This window comes from Pongo abelii, chromosome 1, assembly GCF_028885655.2.
Source record: "Pongo abelii isolate AG06213 chromosome 1, NHGRI_mPonAbe1-v2.0_pri, whole genome shotgun sequence".
In the NCBI taxonomy this organism is placed as follows: domain Eukaryota; kingdom Metazoa; phylum Chordata; class Mammalia; order Primates; family Hominidae; genus Pongo; species Pongo abelii.
The window spans coordinates 90,463,558-90,482,117 of NC_071985.2; the positions used below are offsets into that span (position 1 = coordinate 90,463,558).

The 18,560-nt window shown below is 51.9% G+C and overlaps 1 protein-coding gene across 3 annotated transcripts; it reads left to right on the forward strand.

The window, feature by feature from the left end:
* Nucleotides 1-29: 29 nt before the first annotated feature.
* Nucleotides 30-7,482, forward strand: TAGLN2 (transgelin 2). Of its 3 annotated transcripts, none has more exons than XM_003775520.5 (5): nt 30-151; nt 5,061-5,268; nt 5,763-5,937; nt 6,222-6,324; nt 6,657-7,482. In XM_003775520.5, the coding sequence occupies exons 2-5, from the start codon at nt 5,089-5,091 to the stop codon at nt 6,796-6,798; spliced, it is 600 nt and encodes a 199-aa protein (XP_003775568.1). In that variant the 5' UTR covers nt 30-151; nt 5,061-5,088; the 3' UTR covers nt 6,799-7,482. The 3 variants fall into 3 exon arrangements, with proteins under 3 accessions (XP_003775568.1, XP_002809978.1, XP_009240431.1); XM_002809932.6 differs by lacking the exon at nt 30-151 and adding an exon at nt 996-1,143; XM_009242156.4 differs by lacking the exon at nt 30-151 and adding an exon at nt 2,229-2,408.
* Nucleotides 7,483-18,560: the final 11,078 nt, after the last annotated feature.

The window sequence follows — 18,560 nt, forward strand, 5'->3', positions numbered from 1 at the left end:
CGCCTTTAAACCTTCTTGGCCCTTGCCCCGCCCCGGGTCCGCCCCGTCTGAGGCGGGACCCTCCTGAAAACCCCCGGCTGGGCAGGGCGGACCACTTGCAGCTGCAGCCCTTGCGTTGAGTGAGTGCGCCGCTCTCCAGCCCGCTTGAACGGTGAGCAGGTCTGGGGGACGGGGGTCGCGGGCATGTGCGTGGTCTGTAGAAAGCAAGAAGCCAGCGCTTTGGACTTGCTCCAGCGAGCTCGGGGATCAAGGGCTGGCACCAGGCAAGGGTCCGGTGACTACCCCGCCCCGTGCGTGCTGTCAGGTCCTGTCCCCAAGCCCTGACCCGACATTGTTGGACGATGAGGTCAGGCGAGGTTAGCCCATGCATAGACAGGGCGTCCGTCCGGAGCAGGGACTCAGGGACTGAGCCCCACCCGCGGGCTCCATCGCTGAGTCCTCACTGGGGCGAGGGGAATAAAGGGCGTCGGACTTTAGCTGGCTGGCCCCGAGTGACCCCGGGTCGTGGCGCCGGCCCTGGGCCAGCTCGTGCTCCTGGGCTTTCCCGCGCCACCCTTCACTTCCTGGTTCCAGGAGCACGTGTGGGCACTGCGTGCCCTCTGAGTCCCCGAGGCCGCCCTTTTCATTCCTGTTCCTGCTAGCTTGCTATTCTGGGGACTTGAGGTCACGGGCTGGGGCTAGGGGGCTCTGCATGGGTCGCACGGTCACCTTCTGTGAAGCTCCAGTCATCTCTATGACGGTCCCCTGACCTCGGGGGTCTGGGTGCTGCAGCCCTGACTGCGCCCCGGGGTGCCCTGTGTGAGGTTGTGGGGGCGGTGGTGGCTGCTTTTACCCTGCCCGAGCGCCGCTGCCCCCACCGGGTGCCCCCTGCTGCTGGGAAAGCCGGTGGTGGCCGCGGGCGGGCGGGCGGGCTGCCCAGACCACTGCGTCACCCCAGCGGCGGGAGGGCGGTGGGTGACTCATCTGCTGTAACGGCCCAGGGTGTGGTCGTGGGGGTGGGGGGCGGCGGCTGGGAGGCCGGACCTGCAGGACCGGAGGTGGACTGCCGCCTCCCCCCGCGCCCTGTGCCTCCTGGGGCTACCTGGAGCCAGTGTCCTGGGAGTTCTGTGAGCAGTTGGTATCTGTGGGGCAGAGAGAAACGGGGTGAGAGTGGGGATGGAGTGTGGGATCCGATGTAGAAGACCTGCGGCTGGGACGGGGCTCCCCCAGTGTTCTCTTTGACTCTAAAGCACCAGACAGTAATAACTCTCTATCTCCAGCCCCCTCCCAGTTTCTCCTCCCCACTGCAAGGGGCAGACCTACAACTGCAGAGGAGGCCAAGGCAGGGCGGGCCCAGTAGGGCCCTACCATTCCAGAACCAACAAATAGGTTTTGTCCAACAGCAACTCCCTCCCTCACCCCAAGGCCTCTGCCCCTGTCCCCCACCCCGGGATTGGCCCCTAATCCTTTCTTCATTCCATCCCTTCTCCCTCCAGAATTTTCAGCCGTGGGTTCTCTAGCTCAGAACACTTTCCCTTCCCGGGGGATTTCTTCTCCTGAACGACTACTTCCTGAGTCCGCTTCTTCACCCCAACACGGGTCATTTCCTATCTTCCCCCACACGCTGTCCATTCCCACTATAGCTGTCTCCTGGAAGAATTCCTTGCACCTGGCTACACCCGAGCACTGCTGGGACGATCCCACTTCTGCTCCCGTGCTCACAGCCTGCTCACCACAATGTCTGTGTTGAGAGGGTGTTTCTGCCCGGAGCCCCCACCCAGCCTCCAACACTGTTTGGTACACAGAAGCCATGGCAACGGCCCCCACCTCATCCCCTCCTCCCACGCAAGCCTTGGAGCTTCCTGTTTGTGTAGCCTCAGCTTTCTCTTCTGCTCCTGACTCTCGGTGGTGAGGGGCTGCCCTACGGTGGTTCCCTTAATTGTAGTCCGCCCCCTATCCTTGCTGCTGGCTGTGGCACCTCGCTCTGTGGGCTGGTGCCCTCATTGTGCTGCTCTTTGAGAACAGTCCCTGCCCCAAATCTGAGTTGGGAAGTTCTCCTGTGTTCCATCTGCACGGTGGATGGAGAGTCCCTTTGTCTTCCCAATTAAACACCCTAGCCAAGAACCCTGAAGTCCTCCCCGCCCCCACCCATGTCCGCCTTTTCTTTGGCTTTGGCTTTGGTGAGGTAAGCTTCCAGCCCAGGGTCTGGGTGGGGCCGAATGCCTTGCGTGGCCCCTCCCCGTTTCCCGCCTATTGTAACTCCAGGGTGAGGGTGACGGTTGTTCTCACAGCTGCAGTAGCGCTAGGGTTTAGGTTGCTCCCTGCCAGCCCATCCCCCAGGTTGTTCAGCTGTCACCTTCCTTTGGGGTCCCCAGCTCTGGGGGTCCCCCACACCTGTCTTCCAGCTGGGCATATCTCTTCTCGACCTGGTAGGCAACTTGCTTACTGTTTTCTTTATGTTTGAGGGAAGGCAGGGGCAGGTCCCCTGGGTGTCCCTAGGGTGGGCCTTCCCAGCTCCAGCAGCCGCAGCCCATCAGCTCCTGCCTGCCTGTGGGGGTGGGGAGGAGAAACAGCTGCTGGCCAGGCCTGGCCTGGTTGGAACTGCCCCTTCTCAGGACTCCGCCCTATGGGTCTGGCACCTCAGAGCTTGAGGGCAATGGCCCCAGAGTGGAGCAGATACACTGCAGCTGGAGGCCGCGACCCTGCCAGCTGTGTCCAGGCCCCAGGATTGGGTGGTGGAGGGGGTTCCTCAGCATCCACTTTCCACCCAGTGGTGGGTCTGGGAGGCCAAGTTTGTCCTGCCTTGGGGGTTGGGGGGCACTGGAAGGGTCTGGCTTCAGGCCTTTCTCTCTGCTCTTAACCCCAGTGTCTAGGTTAATCATTCTCCTGCCCTTTCTTTACCTGTGCCATGGTGATCCCCGAGCCTCAGGCCACTTGGTCCCTGGAGACAGCCCTGAGCACAGCCACTCCCAGAAGAGAAGTCTGGAACTGGGCTGTGGAAAGGGGGCTTACTGGTGGTAGTAGCTCTTAGCCCCTTCCTCTTCCTACCTGTCTTCCAGCCATTCCCCTGTGCATCAGAGGTTAGAGGTTTCTATGGCGGAGTGGCCGCTGGGGAGGGCAGGGATGCTTCTCTTGGTTTCTCCTCAGAACTCAGCCACCCCACCCCGCCTGCCTTCCCCCAGCTGATGGTGTGTGTGCCTGGCGCTGTGGGTCGGGGCCCAGACTGACATTTATCTGGCCCAGCTTTCGGGCTGGGGGAAGTGGAGGGGGCGGGTTGCTCTTAATGAGGTTTAAAAATAACTGATTTAGGGGAGGATCTGCCGGAAGTGTGCAGCTTGATAAGCTGGGGTAAAAAGGAGCAGCCATGTTGGAGTTGTGACGGGAGGGACTGGCCCGAGACGCAGCTTCTGCGGCCGAGAGGTGTTGAGGGTTTGAGGCAGGCTGGTCCCCTTGTATTTCGCAGAGCCCCAAGGTCCATTGAGAGGGGGTGGTGGGATTGTTTAACCTGGGTATGTGGGAGAGGGGGAGCTGGAGTGACTTTATCCCTGAAGGCCAACCTGGCCTGGAGCCAGATGTGGTTAGAAGGGCTGGCTCTCTTTCCTCCCCTTGAACGCAGATTCCTGTCCTGGGGGTCCCCTTTCGTGAGCGGCCTGACAGCTAGCTCTGTTTCGGAGAAGAGAGAAAAGCCAAACCAGGGTGGGGATGGGACAGAAAATGGGGACTGTGGCCCGTTCTTGGTTCTTGGCTCCCTTTGGCATCCATAGCATGCCCGGGTCTTGCTCAGCCCCTGAGTGTCAGACCCAGGTGATGAGTGTGGTGGGAACACACTGCTACAGTGAGGTCCGCCAACTCAGGCCATTGGTCGGGAAACCACCCAGTTCTTGCTAATCAAGGTCCTCCAACGAAGTCAAAGAAACCCTCCTGTGTATTTCCCCATCTTGCCTTCTCTTCCCCAGGTTTCCCCAAAAATATCACCCAGGGCTCCTGTATTAGTTTCCTATTTCTGCTGTAACAAATTGCTACAAGCTTAGTGATTTAAAACAACACAAATACAGCATCTTACAGTTCTACAGACTTCAACAGGGGTCTCACTAGCTAAAATGCAGGTGTTGGCAGGGCTGTGTTTCTTCTGGGGGTTTTGGGGTGAATCTATTTCCTTCCCTTTTCTGGCTTCTGGAGGCCACCTGCATTGCTTGGTTCATGGCCCTGTGTGACTCTGACTTCTACTTCCATTTTTTTTTTGTTACTTCTCCCAGTCTGACTCACCTATCTCCCACTTTCAGTTAGTAAGGTCCTTGTGATTACACTGGGCTCATTTAGATGATCCAGGATAATCGCCCCATTTCGAGATCTTAGTCACATCTACGAAGTCCCTTTTTGTCATATAAGATAACAGTGTCCACAGGTTCTGGGAATTAGGACATGGACACCTTTTGGGGGGCGGGGGGGCATGATTCTGCCTGTCATAGCTCCTGGAGGGGAAAGTAGAATTTGTTTTTATTGCCTGGTTTCTCGTAGGAAATCCGATTTGCTTGCTGAAATCCCTCAACGACCTATTCAGGCCTACCTCTTCCAGAAAGCCTTCCCAGGCTGCTTCTGCCCGTCTGCTTCTTTTAACTCCTACAACATGTGATCTGAACTGTGCACTTTAGTATTCTTTGTGTGCAATCCTTACCTGTTCATATGTACTCACTTTGTTTCCCTGATGGCACTGTGGGCACTTGAGGACCCAGGACTTCTATCTCTTTCACAATTCCTAGCACAAATAGTAGGTGTGCAGTTAAAATCCAGTGGTTTGCACCAACCTAGATGGTTAAAAAAAAGCAAAGAAAACCCAGAGGTTGAGGGAGGGTAGATCCAACCAGTTTCCTAAGCTGTTCCACATTCCTCCTCCTCTCCCCAAATCATTCTCTTTCCCAGGGCTATAAAGAGCAGGGTTGCATTTGGTAACAGTTCTGGTCCTCATCCTTGGGGCTCACCCTGGGGGAAATGGTATATATCCCTGCAGGCAGAATTCCTGAATTCCCCACTCCCCAGGCTGCAAGGTGTTGACCAAAAGCCCGGGTGTGTCCTCTCCCTAGCTCCCCGCAGCCACCGCCACCCATTGGAATGGCCAACAGGGGACCTGCGTATGGCCTGAGCCGGGAGGTGCAGCAGAAGATTGAGAAACAATATGATGCAGATCTGGAGCAGATCCTGATCCAGTGGATCACCACTCAGTGCCGAAAGGATGTGGGCCGGCCCCAGCCTGGACGCGAGAACTTCCAGAACTGGCTCAAGGATGGCACGGTGAGAGCCGGGCCCCACTGGCTTGGAAGTGCAGGGAGAGCAGGACTGGGTCCAGTGGCCTGGGGATTGTTTAACCTGAAGAGGGGAAGACTGAGGGCACACATGTCCCAGCCTCTTCCTCAGCCTGAAGGTCTTTGTCAAGGATGTGAGAGGGCCCGTGCTTTCCTCCCTTCCCATGGAGTGGAGGTTAAGGGTGAATGTGCCTCCCAGGCAGTGGAAGATTGAGGTGACACTGAGGAAGAATGTCTCTAAGGAAAGAACTGTGGGAGGATATATTAGCAAGGAAAGACTAAACACTGGCTTTTCACTCTGGTCTCGGAGGCAGGAGGCTGGCAGGAAGGACTGTGAGGCCTACTCTAGTGAAAGAGTCCAAGCTGTCTTCAGGCAAGACAGGAGCCTCTCTGGTTCATTGTCTCTGGTTTTGAGGGTGGTGCATGCTGAGCTGCGATAGGTAGGCATATTCTCACCTTTCCACCCCTGCTGTCCTCATCCAGGTGCTATGTGAGCTCATTAATGCACTGTACCCCGAGGGGCAGGCCCCAGTAAAGAAGATCCAGGCCTCCACCATGGCCTTCAAGCAGATGGAGCAGATCTCTCAGTTCCTTCAAGCAGCTGAGCGCTATGGCATTAACACCACTGACATCTTCCAAACTGTGGACCTCTGGGAAGGTGGGACAGGGCCAGGGGCTGGGTCCTGTCATCCAGGAGACCAGAGATTGGGCTGGGCCCTCTTGACCAGGGAGAAGGGGCTGTTTTCTGGCTCCCTGAAGAGAAAGAGGGGTGTGTTTGTGTTCCATGGAGCACTTGGTCATATTGGAGGCTGGAATGAAGAAGGCTATGGAAATGAAGAGTAAAAATAATTAGGAAGCCAGGCCTGCTGACTTAGCGATAGAGGCGGGACCCTGGCATCTAGGACACTGTGGAGGCTGACACATTCCCATTCTCCTTCCCAGGAAAGAACATGGCCTGTGTGCAGCGGACGCTGATGAATCTGGGTGGGCTGGCAGTAGCCCGGGATGATGGGCTCTTCTCTGGGGATCCCAACTGGTTCCCTAAGTAAGTATTGCTGGGACAGCCGCAGGGTCCAGCAGGTGCATTGTTTCTGCCCAGTCCTGTCCCTGGGAAATAACCTATCTCAGTAGCAGCTGGCCCTTTACAAAGCACTTTCAGAAAATTCCTCATCTCACTTAATCCTCACAACACCCTCTGGGATGGCAAATGACTGTCCCTTTGGACAGATGAGGAGGTGGCTTCAGAGAGCTTATGGCTCTTGAGGGCAGAGCTGGCACCAGCCCTTGAGCCAACAGCAAAGTCTGTGCTCTGTCCAAGGAAGGGATTTACTAGGGCAGCCTGTGATCTCCTCTAACCACCACTCCCTTGTCACCCAGGAAATCCAAGGAGAATCCTCGGAACTTCTCGGATAACCAGCTGCAAGAGGGCAAGAACGTGATCGGGTTACAGATGGGCACCAACCGTGGGGCGTCTCAGGCAGGCATGACTGGCTACGGGATGCCACGCCAGATCCTCTGATCCTACCCCAGGCCTTGCCCCTGCCCTCCCACGAATGGTTAATATATATGTAGATATATATTTTAGCAGTGACATTCCCAGAGAGCCCCAGAGCTCTCAAGCTCCCTTCTGTCAGGGTGGGGGGTTCAGCCTGTCCTGTCACCTTTGAGGTGCCTGTTGGCAGCCTCTCCCCCGTGCTTACTAATACATTCCCTTCCCCATACCCATCAAAACTGGACCAACTGGCCTCTTCCTTTCCCCTGGGACCAAAATTTAGGGGCCTCAGTCCCTCCCCGCCATGCCCTTGCCTGTTCTGTCTCTCCTTTTTCCCCCTGGTCTGTTCTGTCTCTGAGCTCTTTGTCCTCCGTTCATTCCATGGCTGGGAGTCAGTGATGCTGCCTCTGCCTTCTGATGCTGGACTGGCCTTGCTTCTTCAAGAATGCTTCTCCCACAGCTGTGGCTGCAGGAACTTAATTTATAGGGAGGAGCCTGTGGCAGCTGCTGCCCCAGCCACAGCTGCACTGACTGTGCTCACCACACATCTGGGGCAGCCTTCCCTGGCAGGGGGCCTCGTGGCTTCTCATTTTCCATTCCCTTCACTGTGGCTAAGGGGTGAGGGGGCGGAGAGGGAGGGCTGCCTACCATGGTCTGGGGCTTGAGGAAGATGAGTTTGTTGATTTAAATAAAGAATTTGTCATTTTTGAATGGACTCTGGCTGTGTCTGGGCCCACTGTGCCACTGTGGGGAAGGGAGGAATACTGGGCAAAGTGCAGTGAGTGATACAGGAAGGAGGGCAGAGATGAGAGGTTGCAGTGCTAACCCCTGTCTTCATTTTCCTCCCCATCCTCATTCTCACTTGCTTTGGGGGTGGTGTAGGTTGGAATTGAGAGGGGACAGGACCTCACAGCTGAATGCAGACTACGTAGGCAGTGTCCACAGGGAAGTAAGGCCCTTTCTAGTCAATGGAATTGGGTAATCCTGCCTGCTGCCTTCGGCTGGGTCTGCCTCTACAGTCGGAACAGCTTCTCAGTCACTGGGAGGGTGGGGCTGGCTGCTGGCACAGCCATCAGTCCTGGCAAGTGAAGCTGTCTCCAGGTGAGAGTTTCCTCAGGCAGGCTTGGGGTGAGGTGGTCTGTGTTGGAGTTGGCCAGACCCATGTAGGGGCTGAGGGTGGGGGTTGCAGTGGTGAGGAAAGGTGGAAAGCTGGGGAATGAGCAGGAGTGAGTTGGTGGTGGTCGCTGGAGGGAAGAAGCCGTGTTAATTGATCCTAAGCACCTGTGCACTAAGCGCCTGGGAGAGACTAACGACAGAACTTCCTTTCTAGGTGGGTGGCCTTGGGCCATGATCATCAATTTTGGGTCAGGTTGTCTCTAGCACCTATCCTTGACGGAGGCATGAGTGTTCCACCCACAGTTTCTTTTTTTTCCTTTTCTTTCATTCTTTTTTTTTTTTTTTTTTTTTGAGACAGAGTTTGGCTTTGTCACCCAGGCTGGAGTGCAGTAGCATGATCGCTGTTGTTCTCCAGGCTGGAGTGCAGTAGCATGATCGCTGTTGTTCTCCAGGCTGGAGTGCAGTGGCGCGATCTCGGCTCACTGTGACCTCCGCCTCCCAGGTTCAAGCAATTCTCCTGCCTCAGCCTCCTGAGTGGCTGGGATTACAGGCATGTGCCACCACGCCTGGCTAATTTTTTTTGTATTTTTAGTAGAGACGGAGTTTCTCCATGTTGGTCAGGCTAGTCTTGAACTCCCGACCTCAGGTGATCTGCCTGCCTTGGCCTCCCAAAGTGCTGGGATTACAGGTGTGAGCCACCGTGCCTGGCTATTTTTTGTATTTTTAATAGAGATGGGGTTTCACCATGTTGGCCAGGCTGGTCTCGAACCCCTGAGCTCAAGCGATCTGCCTGACCTCATGGCTCTGCCTTTTCTTGCCATCTCCCAACACCCCAGCGTCGGCCTCCCAAAGTGCTGGGAGCCCCACCCATAGTTTCTAACCACTAGGTGTTACCTTTACCCCAAGGCTTCCCAATCAGACTCTGTGTCTCTCCAGGGGGAATTTGAGGGACGCTGGGCCAGTCTGACATTAAGTTCCAGCCCCATCAGCCTCACCCAGGGGCCTGGCCTTCCTTGCCCTTTTCCCCTTTTCTACTTGAGGGTATCTCTGTCTCCTAGGAGGAGAAAGCCACAACACTGTGCCTGAGGGAAACAGGTTTGTACCCAGAGCTTTTGTTCTCTCCACTTTTGTTCCCCTGCTTCTCTGAGGCTCCCTCTTCCAAGAAGCACCCACTAGGGGCGAGGCCCCGTGCCAATTCTTCATACCCATGGCTGTCAGCCTTATCCCTACACCACGCTTAGCCTTGCCACACCACATCTCGAGAGAGACTGTATTTGCTTGCTTGCTGCACTCCCACACGCTGTGGCACAGATAAGATAGGCTGCAGCCTGTGGGCAAATTCCCAGGAGATTAGATCCTCTATCTCTCATTCAGGAAGGCTTTGTGGAATGCTAGTGAGGGAGAGTGATGTCATTGCAGAGAAAACATTGAATTCGCTATTTATACTAAAACAACAAGCTATTTGCCACCTTCCCTGGTTTAACTATTTATAGCTATAAATTATTGGCCACACGCCTCACAACTCTGAGAAATGCCATTTGTCACAGTGCCAGCGCTGAGAACCACTGCCTTCTCCCAGAAGATTCTCACAAACGCCCAGGAGGTGGATATTACTGTAATGTGTTCCCCATTTTGTCTTTAGATGAGGATACTGGTCTCAGAAGGGCCAAGGAAAGTGCCCAGGGCCACAAAGCAATTAAGGGAGAAGCAGGGATTTGCATCCAATCAACCTGGCTCTGAACCCGGCTGAGCCTGTGCAGTTCTAGGCTCAGCAAGAAGTGAAGCTGTCAAGGGACTAGGGGACAGAGGTGGTGGTGGGTGGCAGGGCGATGCTCCTCATCTGTAAGCTGAAGATGGTAATTCCTTCCTCATGAAGTTGCCGTGAGGATTAGATGAGCCCTGGAAAGCACTTTGCATGGGGAATGCTAGCACATAGTGCTCAGGAAATGGAAGTGTGGGGAATAAAAGGTAGAACATTTGTGTATGGACCCTGGGCTGAGAGGGAGCTGATGCCCAGCAGTTTCATGCCCTTCACCACTGTCCTGTTGAATACGGGCAAAGATGCTTTCAGTGGCCCTATCCCCACCATCTGGAACAGCTTATTTTCAAGGGAGACATCAGCTGTATTTGAGAGGTGCTCAGCCATTGGGCTCACCTTTCTTCTGGCTGCACCCACCACCACCCAAGCCTTGTGAGGAATCTCAATGTCCCCTTAATCCATCTAACTGCAGACTCAGCTGCTTCCTTCTGGAGCTGGCCTCCACTGGCATCTCAACATTTTCCAGCTTTCTGTTTGTCTGCTTTTTAGCATTTTGTCTCACCTGAGGTTACAATTTCATCCTTAACTTGACTTCTCTCATCTCTGACCCCACTTCAGGCCCTGGGGCCCAGACTAGGCACCAGCCTGTGTATGGTTCTGCCTTTTCTTGCCATCTCCCAACACCTTATTCTGTGTGGCTCTCTACAGTGGTGTCTCTCTCTTTTTTTTTTCTTACATTTTTCTTTATTATTATTATTATTATTATTATTATTATCATTATTATACTTTTAAGTTCTAGGGTACATGTGCATAATGTGGAGGTTTGTTACATAGGTATACATGGGCCATGTTGGTTTGCTGCACCTATCAGCTCGTCATTTACATTAGGTATTTCTCCTAACGCTATCTCTCCCCCAGCCTCCCACCTCCACAACAGGCCCCGGTATGTAATGTTTCCCTCCCTGTGTCCATGTGTTCTCATTGTTCAACTCTTTCTTTCTTTCTTTCTTTTTTTTTTTTTTAACTTTAAGTTCTGGGATACAGGTGCTGAACATGCAGGTTTGTTGCATAGGTATACGTGTGCCCTGGTGGTTTGCTCCACCTATCAACCCATCACCTAGGTTTTAAGACCCACATACATTAACTATTTGTCCTGATGCTCTCCCTGCCCTCGCCGCACCCCTTCCCCGACCACAGACCCTGGTGTGTGTTGTTCCCCTCTCTTTCTATGTGTTCTCATTGTTCAACTCGCTACAGAGGTGTCCCCTAACACTCCGCACTTGCAGGGCTTCTCCTGCCGCCTGGAACAATCTCCTTCCAGGTACCACTCTCACTTGCTCCTTTATCTCCTTCAGGTTTTTGTTCAGACGTCATCTTCCCTGATCACCTCATTTAAAACTGCACACTTCACCCTCAGCCTGGACCCCGTGCTCCATTCCTGCTTTCTTTCTTTCTTTTTTTTTTTTAATTATTATTATACTTTAAGTTTTAGGGTACATGTGCTTTTATCACCACCTGACACCCAATATATTTTACTTATTTATTTTCTGTCCCCACCCATAGAATGTAAACTACACAAAGGCAGGCTTTTGTTGGTTTTGCTCATGTAGAGTAGTGGTTGGCATGTTGTAGGTGCTGGATAAATATTTGTTGAATGAATGAGTGAGCATGACACCACCCTCATGCTCCTCAGCCCCCTGGCTTGGCAACACAGTGCCCAGCCAGCCCAAGGGCCTAGCAACCCAGCCTGTCATCAGATCTGAGATACAGCCCAGCTCATCTCTCCGCTTCCAATGCTTTCAGATTATTCATTTCCAAAAAATAAAAACCCAAGAAGCTGCATTTCCTACAGATAAAGGAGAGGAGGTTGGAGGGTGGATTGCATGCTCTGGACAAATGGAAGGTGATTTGAGGATTTGGGGAAAAAAGAATGGGAGGAGGGCAGGAGGAAGACGTAGGAGCCAGCTTGGGTTCATTTGCTCCTTGCCTTTAGCCTAGAAGTGGAAAATCACCGTGGAGGTGGAGGGAAAGTAGGCTTGGCCCATGGTGGCCAATGGAAAGGAGAGTTGGGGAAGGGAGGCAGAGGAGGAGGAAGAGGGGGAGAAGGAAGAAGGTTTCAGATGCTCCACCCAGTTTGGCTCACCTATGGGTAACAAGCGTAGCTCTCTGCAGCCTATTCATATGCATGTGAGTGTGCATCCAGGTGTGTGAGAATTCTCAGGGCTAGGGCTGGGGGCCGGGGCGGGGGTGGGGTGCGGTGCAGGTGGGAGGATATGAATCTGTGACTGTGTGTGGAGGCTGCCTATGAGTATGTGTTTACCAAGGATTGGGGATAACGGGTGCAGAGAGGTGTTTGTCCTGCGTGCGTAGGCATCTGTGTGTTTGTACATGGCTCCGTGGAGAACAATATGTCCCATTCCTGCCTCCACAGCTGAAGGAGGCCTTTGAGAGCTTGGCAGAAGGCCCAAGGAGCAGTGGAACGGGGAAAGTGCTGGATGATAGGACCCCAGGGAGGGAAAAATAAAGGGCCTGGGATTAAATTTGTTGAAGAAAAGGCTAAAAGGGTGAATTAATAACTGTCTTCTTGCAAAGAAATGGATTTTAGTCCCAGTGGCCAGGGAGGTAGATTAGAAGAAAATGCACCAAAGTTGCATCTGGAGAAATTTAGATTAGACAAGGAAAAATGATCCTCTTGACTCTGAAGGTTATTAGCCTTTGGAATCTCTTAAGGGTCAGGAGGAATGTCTTCAATAATAGAACAAAATGCATCTTCTTGCAGAGGAAAATGGGCAGTTCTGCCTGGGAATGGTCATATATACACTCGTTTTTTTCATTCATATATTCATTCATTTAACAATTATTGAGATCCTACTTTATGTCAGGCTTTATGGAGGATGTGGATTATTAATACATGATCTCTTTGCTCAAAGAGTGCGTAGTTCTGTAGGGGAGATACAACACAGATAGAAGCCATAATATTTATTTATTTTTTGAGGCAGAGTCTCGCTCTGCTGGCCAGGCTGGAGTACAGTGGTGCGATCTCGGCTCACTGCAACCTCTGTTCCCCGGGCTCTAGCAATTCTTCTGCTTCAGCCTCCCCAGTGGCTGGGATTACAGGCGTGCGCCACCACACCAGGCTAATTTTTGTATTTTTAGTAGAGACGGGGTTTCACCGTGTTGGCCAGGCTGGTCTCAAACTCCTGACCTCAGGTGATCCGCCCAACTCGGCCTCTCAAAGTGCTGGGATTACAGGTGTGAGCCACCGGGCAGGCCAGAAGCCACAATAATTAGGAAACCTGTGACATGTGCCTTTGGAGAAATGCAAACAGGGCTTTGTGGGAAGACTACTGCCTACCTCTCAATGCTCTGGATGAATTCCTGGATGGTGACTGGTGGTGATGTCATGGGGAGCCGAGGCCGCATACCTCAGGGATCATCTCCCCTGATCAGCCCAGGGGAGTGGGAGAGCCAGCTGGGGGGACTGCTCTGGAAAAAGGAGCAGTCCCTGGCTTTGTGGTCAGAAGTCAAGTTTCAGTGTGGGGTGAGGGGCTATTTCTTTCCTGCCTGGGGTGGGGAAGGGCAAAAAGGCCTGAGTCAGGGTGAGAAACAGGGATCAGGTAAGGACAGATCAACATCACTGGAGCTGGGGGTAGGTCTGAAGGGGTTATATAAACACCTCCTCAGACACTGGGACTGTCAACTGTTTCACATCACTGTTGGCAGGACCTGAATTTTTTTTTTTTTTTTCTTTTTCTTGAGACGGAGTCTTGCTCTGTTGCCCAGGCTGGAGTTCAGTGGTATGATCTTGGCTCACTACAACCTCCACCTCCCAGGTTCAAGCAATTCTTCCTGCCTCAGCCTCTCGAGTAGCGGGGAGTACAGGTGCCTGCCACCACGCCTGGCTAATTTTTGTATTTTTAGTAGAGATGGGGTTTCACCATGTTGGCCAGGCTGGTCTTGAACTCCTGACCTCAGGTGATCCACCCGCCTCAGCCTCCCAAAGTGCTGGGATTACAGGCATGAGCCACCGCCCGTGTCCTCTCTTCCATTTTATAGATGAGGGAACTGAAGCTAAGAGAATAAAAGTAACTTGCTGAACCCAGCTAGTGGAAAAACAGATTTAAACTTCTGACCACTGAAGCCCAAGCTATTGCTCACCCTGTCAGGGGCTCCCCTGTGAGGTGGCTGACCCTGGTGAAGGGTCCAGCCTGCAATGGACTTGAGCTACGGTTTCTCTGTGAGTGGAGGCCCAGGGCCACAGTGGAGGAAGGAAGAGGACAGGTTTGGGAAGAGGTGCAGGAAGTTCAGTTCTGCAGCTGCCACTCCTCTGAGGCAAGCGAGGATCTGGCAGCTTTAGATGGGAACTAATGGAGAGTACCTGAGATCCAGCCCCTGGATCCTACAACTTGAGGTTTCCATCCCCAAGTCTCCCTGATCTCTCTGGAACCTCCTCAGACAGCCAACATTTATCTCTAGCAATAAAAGCTATCACAACTCTCAGGACGATACCCGAGAGTTGCACTTTCAAGGCATTAGCATATCTGTTAATTCCAGAGAGGCTTGTCGCCTCTTGGTAGGGCTTTAGTAGTTTTATACCCTTTAGAGAGAAGAGAAGAGCGAAGCCTAGAGACTGTAAGTGATTTGCCCAGGGTCTCAGTGTTCTTGGGAGTAGAAAGCATGCCTTATGCATCTTTGTGTGGCTCACAAGTCTCAGAACAGACAGTGTCAGGCCCAGAAGGAGCTCAGTCCAAGTTCATTGTATTGAATTGGTTCTGTATGCACTAGATTCTGGGTCTCTGGACTCCTGGTCACTCACTTGATGTTGAAAATACCCAAAGTCAAGTGTACCCCTAGAGATGAGTTTGGCTGTAGACTACAGTGGACACAGGGTGGTGGGATACCCCAGCCCCTATCCTATGTTTTCTCCTAACCCTGCTACAAGGAATCTCAACTTCTTAAAACTTGTTCTGTTCTCTAAGTGACGTCCTCAGACTGACAGCATTGGAATCTCCTGGCGTGCTGGTTAGAAATGCAGATTCCATGATGTGGTCTGGTCATAGAGACACAAGGCCCAGTGGTTGCTGAGGGATGTGGCCTCTGCATGGGCAAGACTGTGACTATCTTAATACCCTGCTGGGCCTCCCCATGCTGCCTGGTAGAGTAGGCTTTCCACAAATAAATGTGTTAAATGAATGGAAAAAGAAAAAAAAAAAAGAAATGCAGATTCCAGTTAGACCTATGAGACCTATGGACTGAGAATCTGTGGCAGAGGTAGTGGAGGTGGTATCTTGAATTTGCATTTAAACAGACTTCCCCCATAATCCTTAGGCAGCAGTGACCTAGGAGATTCGGGGGAGAAGTTTCTCCAGCCAGCAAGAAAATTGAGGTGTGAGAGGCCCTGGCCTTGAGGCCTTGAACAAGAGTTGGCCCTACCCCCCACCCTGCACTGTTTGGTGACTGTGGCTAGGTTGCCAGGGGAACCAGGCTGTGTAACTTCCTGGCTTTGGCGGTTTCCCCCTCCTTGGCCTTATCTCAGCATCCGCCACCCAGTCCAGGGCCTGTGCTGGTCACGTAGGAGGGGAAGCTGGTGCCAGGCGTGCAGAGGCGTGTCTAGGATACCAGGGCAAGGCTGGCCCAAGGACCTGGGGCGGGCAAGAGGGTGGAGATGTGGTTTTCAAGAAGGCAGGGAGGCTGCAGATTTGTTAATGTCTTTCTCTTTGGTCTGGGAGATATTGCACTATGGGAATGTGGGGAAGGGGGTTGGTCAGAGCCTGGGGCTCTGTCTGTCATTACTCTGGCATTTCAACTCCTCATTCATGGCCTAATTCCCCCTCCCTGGGAGTAGGGGCACCAATAATACTGTGGCCTGGCCTGTGTCCCCTTTTCTCCTCCTTCCTCCCTTTGCTCTGTAGACTTAGGGCCTCTAGTCGCAAGCGCCCCTCAGTACTCCTCACTACCACCCTCACCCTAACATCTCTGCCCCAGCTTTATTCACCCCTACTCATTCTCCTTGGTTCCAGATTTCTTCCTGTTCTTCAGACTCTCTCCCCTCTCCATGCCCCATGCACGGGTCTCTCAGAAGGTAGCAGGAAGCACTGACAGTCTTTAAGAATGGAAAAGAGAAAAAGTTTTGAAGAGAGGGAAGGCAGGAAATAGTTGAATAAAATAATTCATGCATTTAAGTATTTGTTTATGTTCTAAGCCATCCTTTGAAGCAGTTTTGAGAATTCAAGTGTTCCAGGAAGAAGGAGAATAATGAAAATAGTGAAATAGCCTCTCAGGCCTCTATGCAACTTGGAGGATTTATGATCTGATTCCTGATGGTGTTTATATTACATTAAGAACAAATACCCCCCCCCCCCCACCCCACCATATTCCCATGCTCTGGGGGAAAGAAGTGCAAAGAAAATAGCCAGACACTGTGCAAATTGATTTTTCCAGCCTGGTCTTATCTTCATGGTATCTCTCTTTGGGGCTATTACCCTATCTCACAGATTAAGAAACAAGGCCCAGGTGGTTCAGCAAGTTACCCAAGGTCTCTCAGCTCTAAGTGGCTGAGCCAGGGTTCAAAACCTGCTAATCTGTCTCCAAAATTAGTCATCACTTCTCTTCTTCACTTTGCTCCCCCAGGGAACACAAATCAGGGAGACTTCTTCTAGGATATCCTAGACGGAATTATTGACTAGGAACCAGGCCTAGAAGAAATGATGCTGTACTAAGGACCGAATGGGCATTGCAGAATTCCTTTATTGGGGGGGTGGGCACCCCTAATATGGGAGCAGAGGCTATATAGGGCAATGCGGACAGTTCCAAAGGAAGGGAGGACCCCTATCCTGGAGAATTCCCAGTAGTTAGCAAAGGAGTTCAGAGGAAACGTGAGAGAAATAGACCAACATTAACACAAGTTATATGCACTTGCAAAGACTCTTCCACAGGAATGTGGAAACCCCATGTCTCATTCCAAATCTATGGTCCTGCTATCCCCATCCCAGTTTCTTTGCCTTCTTCTTTCACATCCAGCCTCAGCATCTCTGATCCCTGCACTGGGAGGTACAGTTTCCTAAATGGGGTTCAGAGAAAGGGGACAGGGAAGAGAGGAGGGGAAGGCAGGGGACAGGAGGGAGGGAAGGGGAAGGGAAGGACAGAGCAAGAATCAGGGAACCAGTTTCCTTTCTCATTGTTCTTAGACAGGAGACATGCTCAAGTAACAGGCTAGACTTTTCATTGTAACCATACGGCTGTGCTGGACCTTGTCTCCCAGACTCCTCTCATTTAAATATGCTTATTCATCAGAGGGTCAAAATTCCTATCGCTCCCACCTCCGCCGTGCGGGGAGCACCTCGGGGCCAGCGGGGTGACCAGCACCCAGGTCCAGTGGCTGTGAGGTAGAGGTGACAGGACCAAGTCCAGCCCAAGATTGCTGGGCTCTGCTCCTGGCTCCTCCGCACCCAGCTACTGTCTTGGATCTGAGCTCCTGGCCCCTGGCTGACAATCAGGCTTTATTCTGAGACTTCTCTGGGAGTAGGAAGGGTCAGGGAGCCTGAGGTGGGGTTAGGGTTGGGCAGAGAATCTGGACCTACTCTCTTTCTCAGGCATCTTTAGTCTCTAAACTTTTCCCCTTGTTCTCAGTCCTTGGCTTGCTGGGCAGTGAGAATGGGTTGAAAATGGGATCAAGAACTAGGAGGAGAGTGAAATGAGAGCTTGGGGGAAGGAAAGGGACTCTAAAGGTGCACAAATAGAAAAGGGGGAAAGACAAGCTGGAAAACAACAGTGAGGAGAAGAGTGAGTGGAGCTTGGCCTAGGTTGGGAGGTGAGAGTGAGGATACTCCCGCTCCCCATCCCCAGCAGCACCATATATGGCTGCAGTTTTGAGCCAAGTTTTGCTGAGAAGGGGAAGTTTGCCTCCCTACTTATCAGGGTGGGCCTTGGTTTTGTGAGGTATGAAGCTTATACAATTTCGAAAGCTCCATTTGTGAAAAACAACAAAAAATTATTAAGATTAATTACAGAAGTAAACATTCGTTTTGAATAATAAATTCACAACAAATTACAAATTAAAAAAAACCTGGCAAATACTATAAACATCATAAGATTTAGAAAAGTAACACAGGATTTGTGTGAATGAATTGCTTGAAGCAACTCTAAAATACAATAGTTTTATCCTTACATTTTTGCCTGCATATACTTTGTCTCTTCATATGACAACAATGTTATCATATTATTTTATACACAGAGCATAGAAAGACAATTCAGTCTTTTCTCTGGCATTGTGAGTGTGGGAAAAACACTCAAAGTTCTTTTCCTTATTTTCTTACTCAATAACAACAATCAAGGCAGACAGAAGACTTCTGTGATCAAATGTGGGGGTCTTCTCCCCACCAACAAACAAGCAATTGATTGTGCAGCAGATAGCAGCTCGAATGCAATTCATGCTATCTACCTGGAGATAGTGTCAGATCCCAAAGGTTGGGGACTCAGCCTCCAAAACTGCTCCTTGCTTCAGACAGCAGTCACAAGTCTGGGTATCCGGAACTTTGGACTGACCGGCTTAAGTTGGGGTTCCCACAACCCCTCTTTGGTTTCGATTCATTTGCTGGAGCAGCTTAGAGAACTCAGGGTGACATTTACGTTCACTGGTTTATTATAAAGTATATTGTGAAGGATACAGATAAAGAGATGTGTAGGGTGAGATATGGAGGAAGGAGTGTGGAGTTTCCATGCCTTCTCCACCCCTCTCCAACCAGGTGTTCAGGTTCAGCTGAACACCTGAACCTCCAGGTCTTCAGCTATCTGGAAGCTCCTGAACCCTGTCCTCTTGGGCCTTTTATGGAGACTTCATTGGATAGGCATGATTGAAGCATGAACATTGTGTAGAAATATGATTGGAACAAAAGGGAATAATCTAATACTAACA

Coding starts and splice junctions, on each gene's coding strand:
- TAGLN2 (XM_003775520.5), top strand. CDS start 5,089: ATGGCCAACAGGGGACCTGCGTATGGCCTGAGCCGGGAGGTGCAGCAG. Junction 5,269..5,762: donor ACTGGCTCAAGGATGGCACG/GTGAGAGCCGGG, acceptor GTCCTCATCCAG/GTGCTATGTGAGCTCATTAA. Junction 5,938..6,221: donor AACTGTGGACCTCTGGGAAG/GTGGGACAGGGC, acceptor TCTCCTTCCCAG/GAAAGAACATGGCCTGTGTG.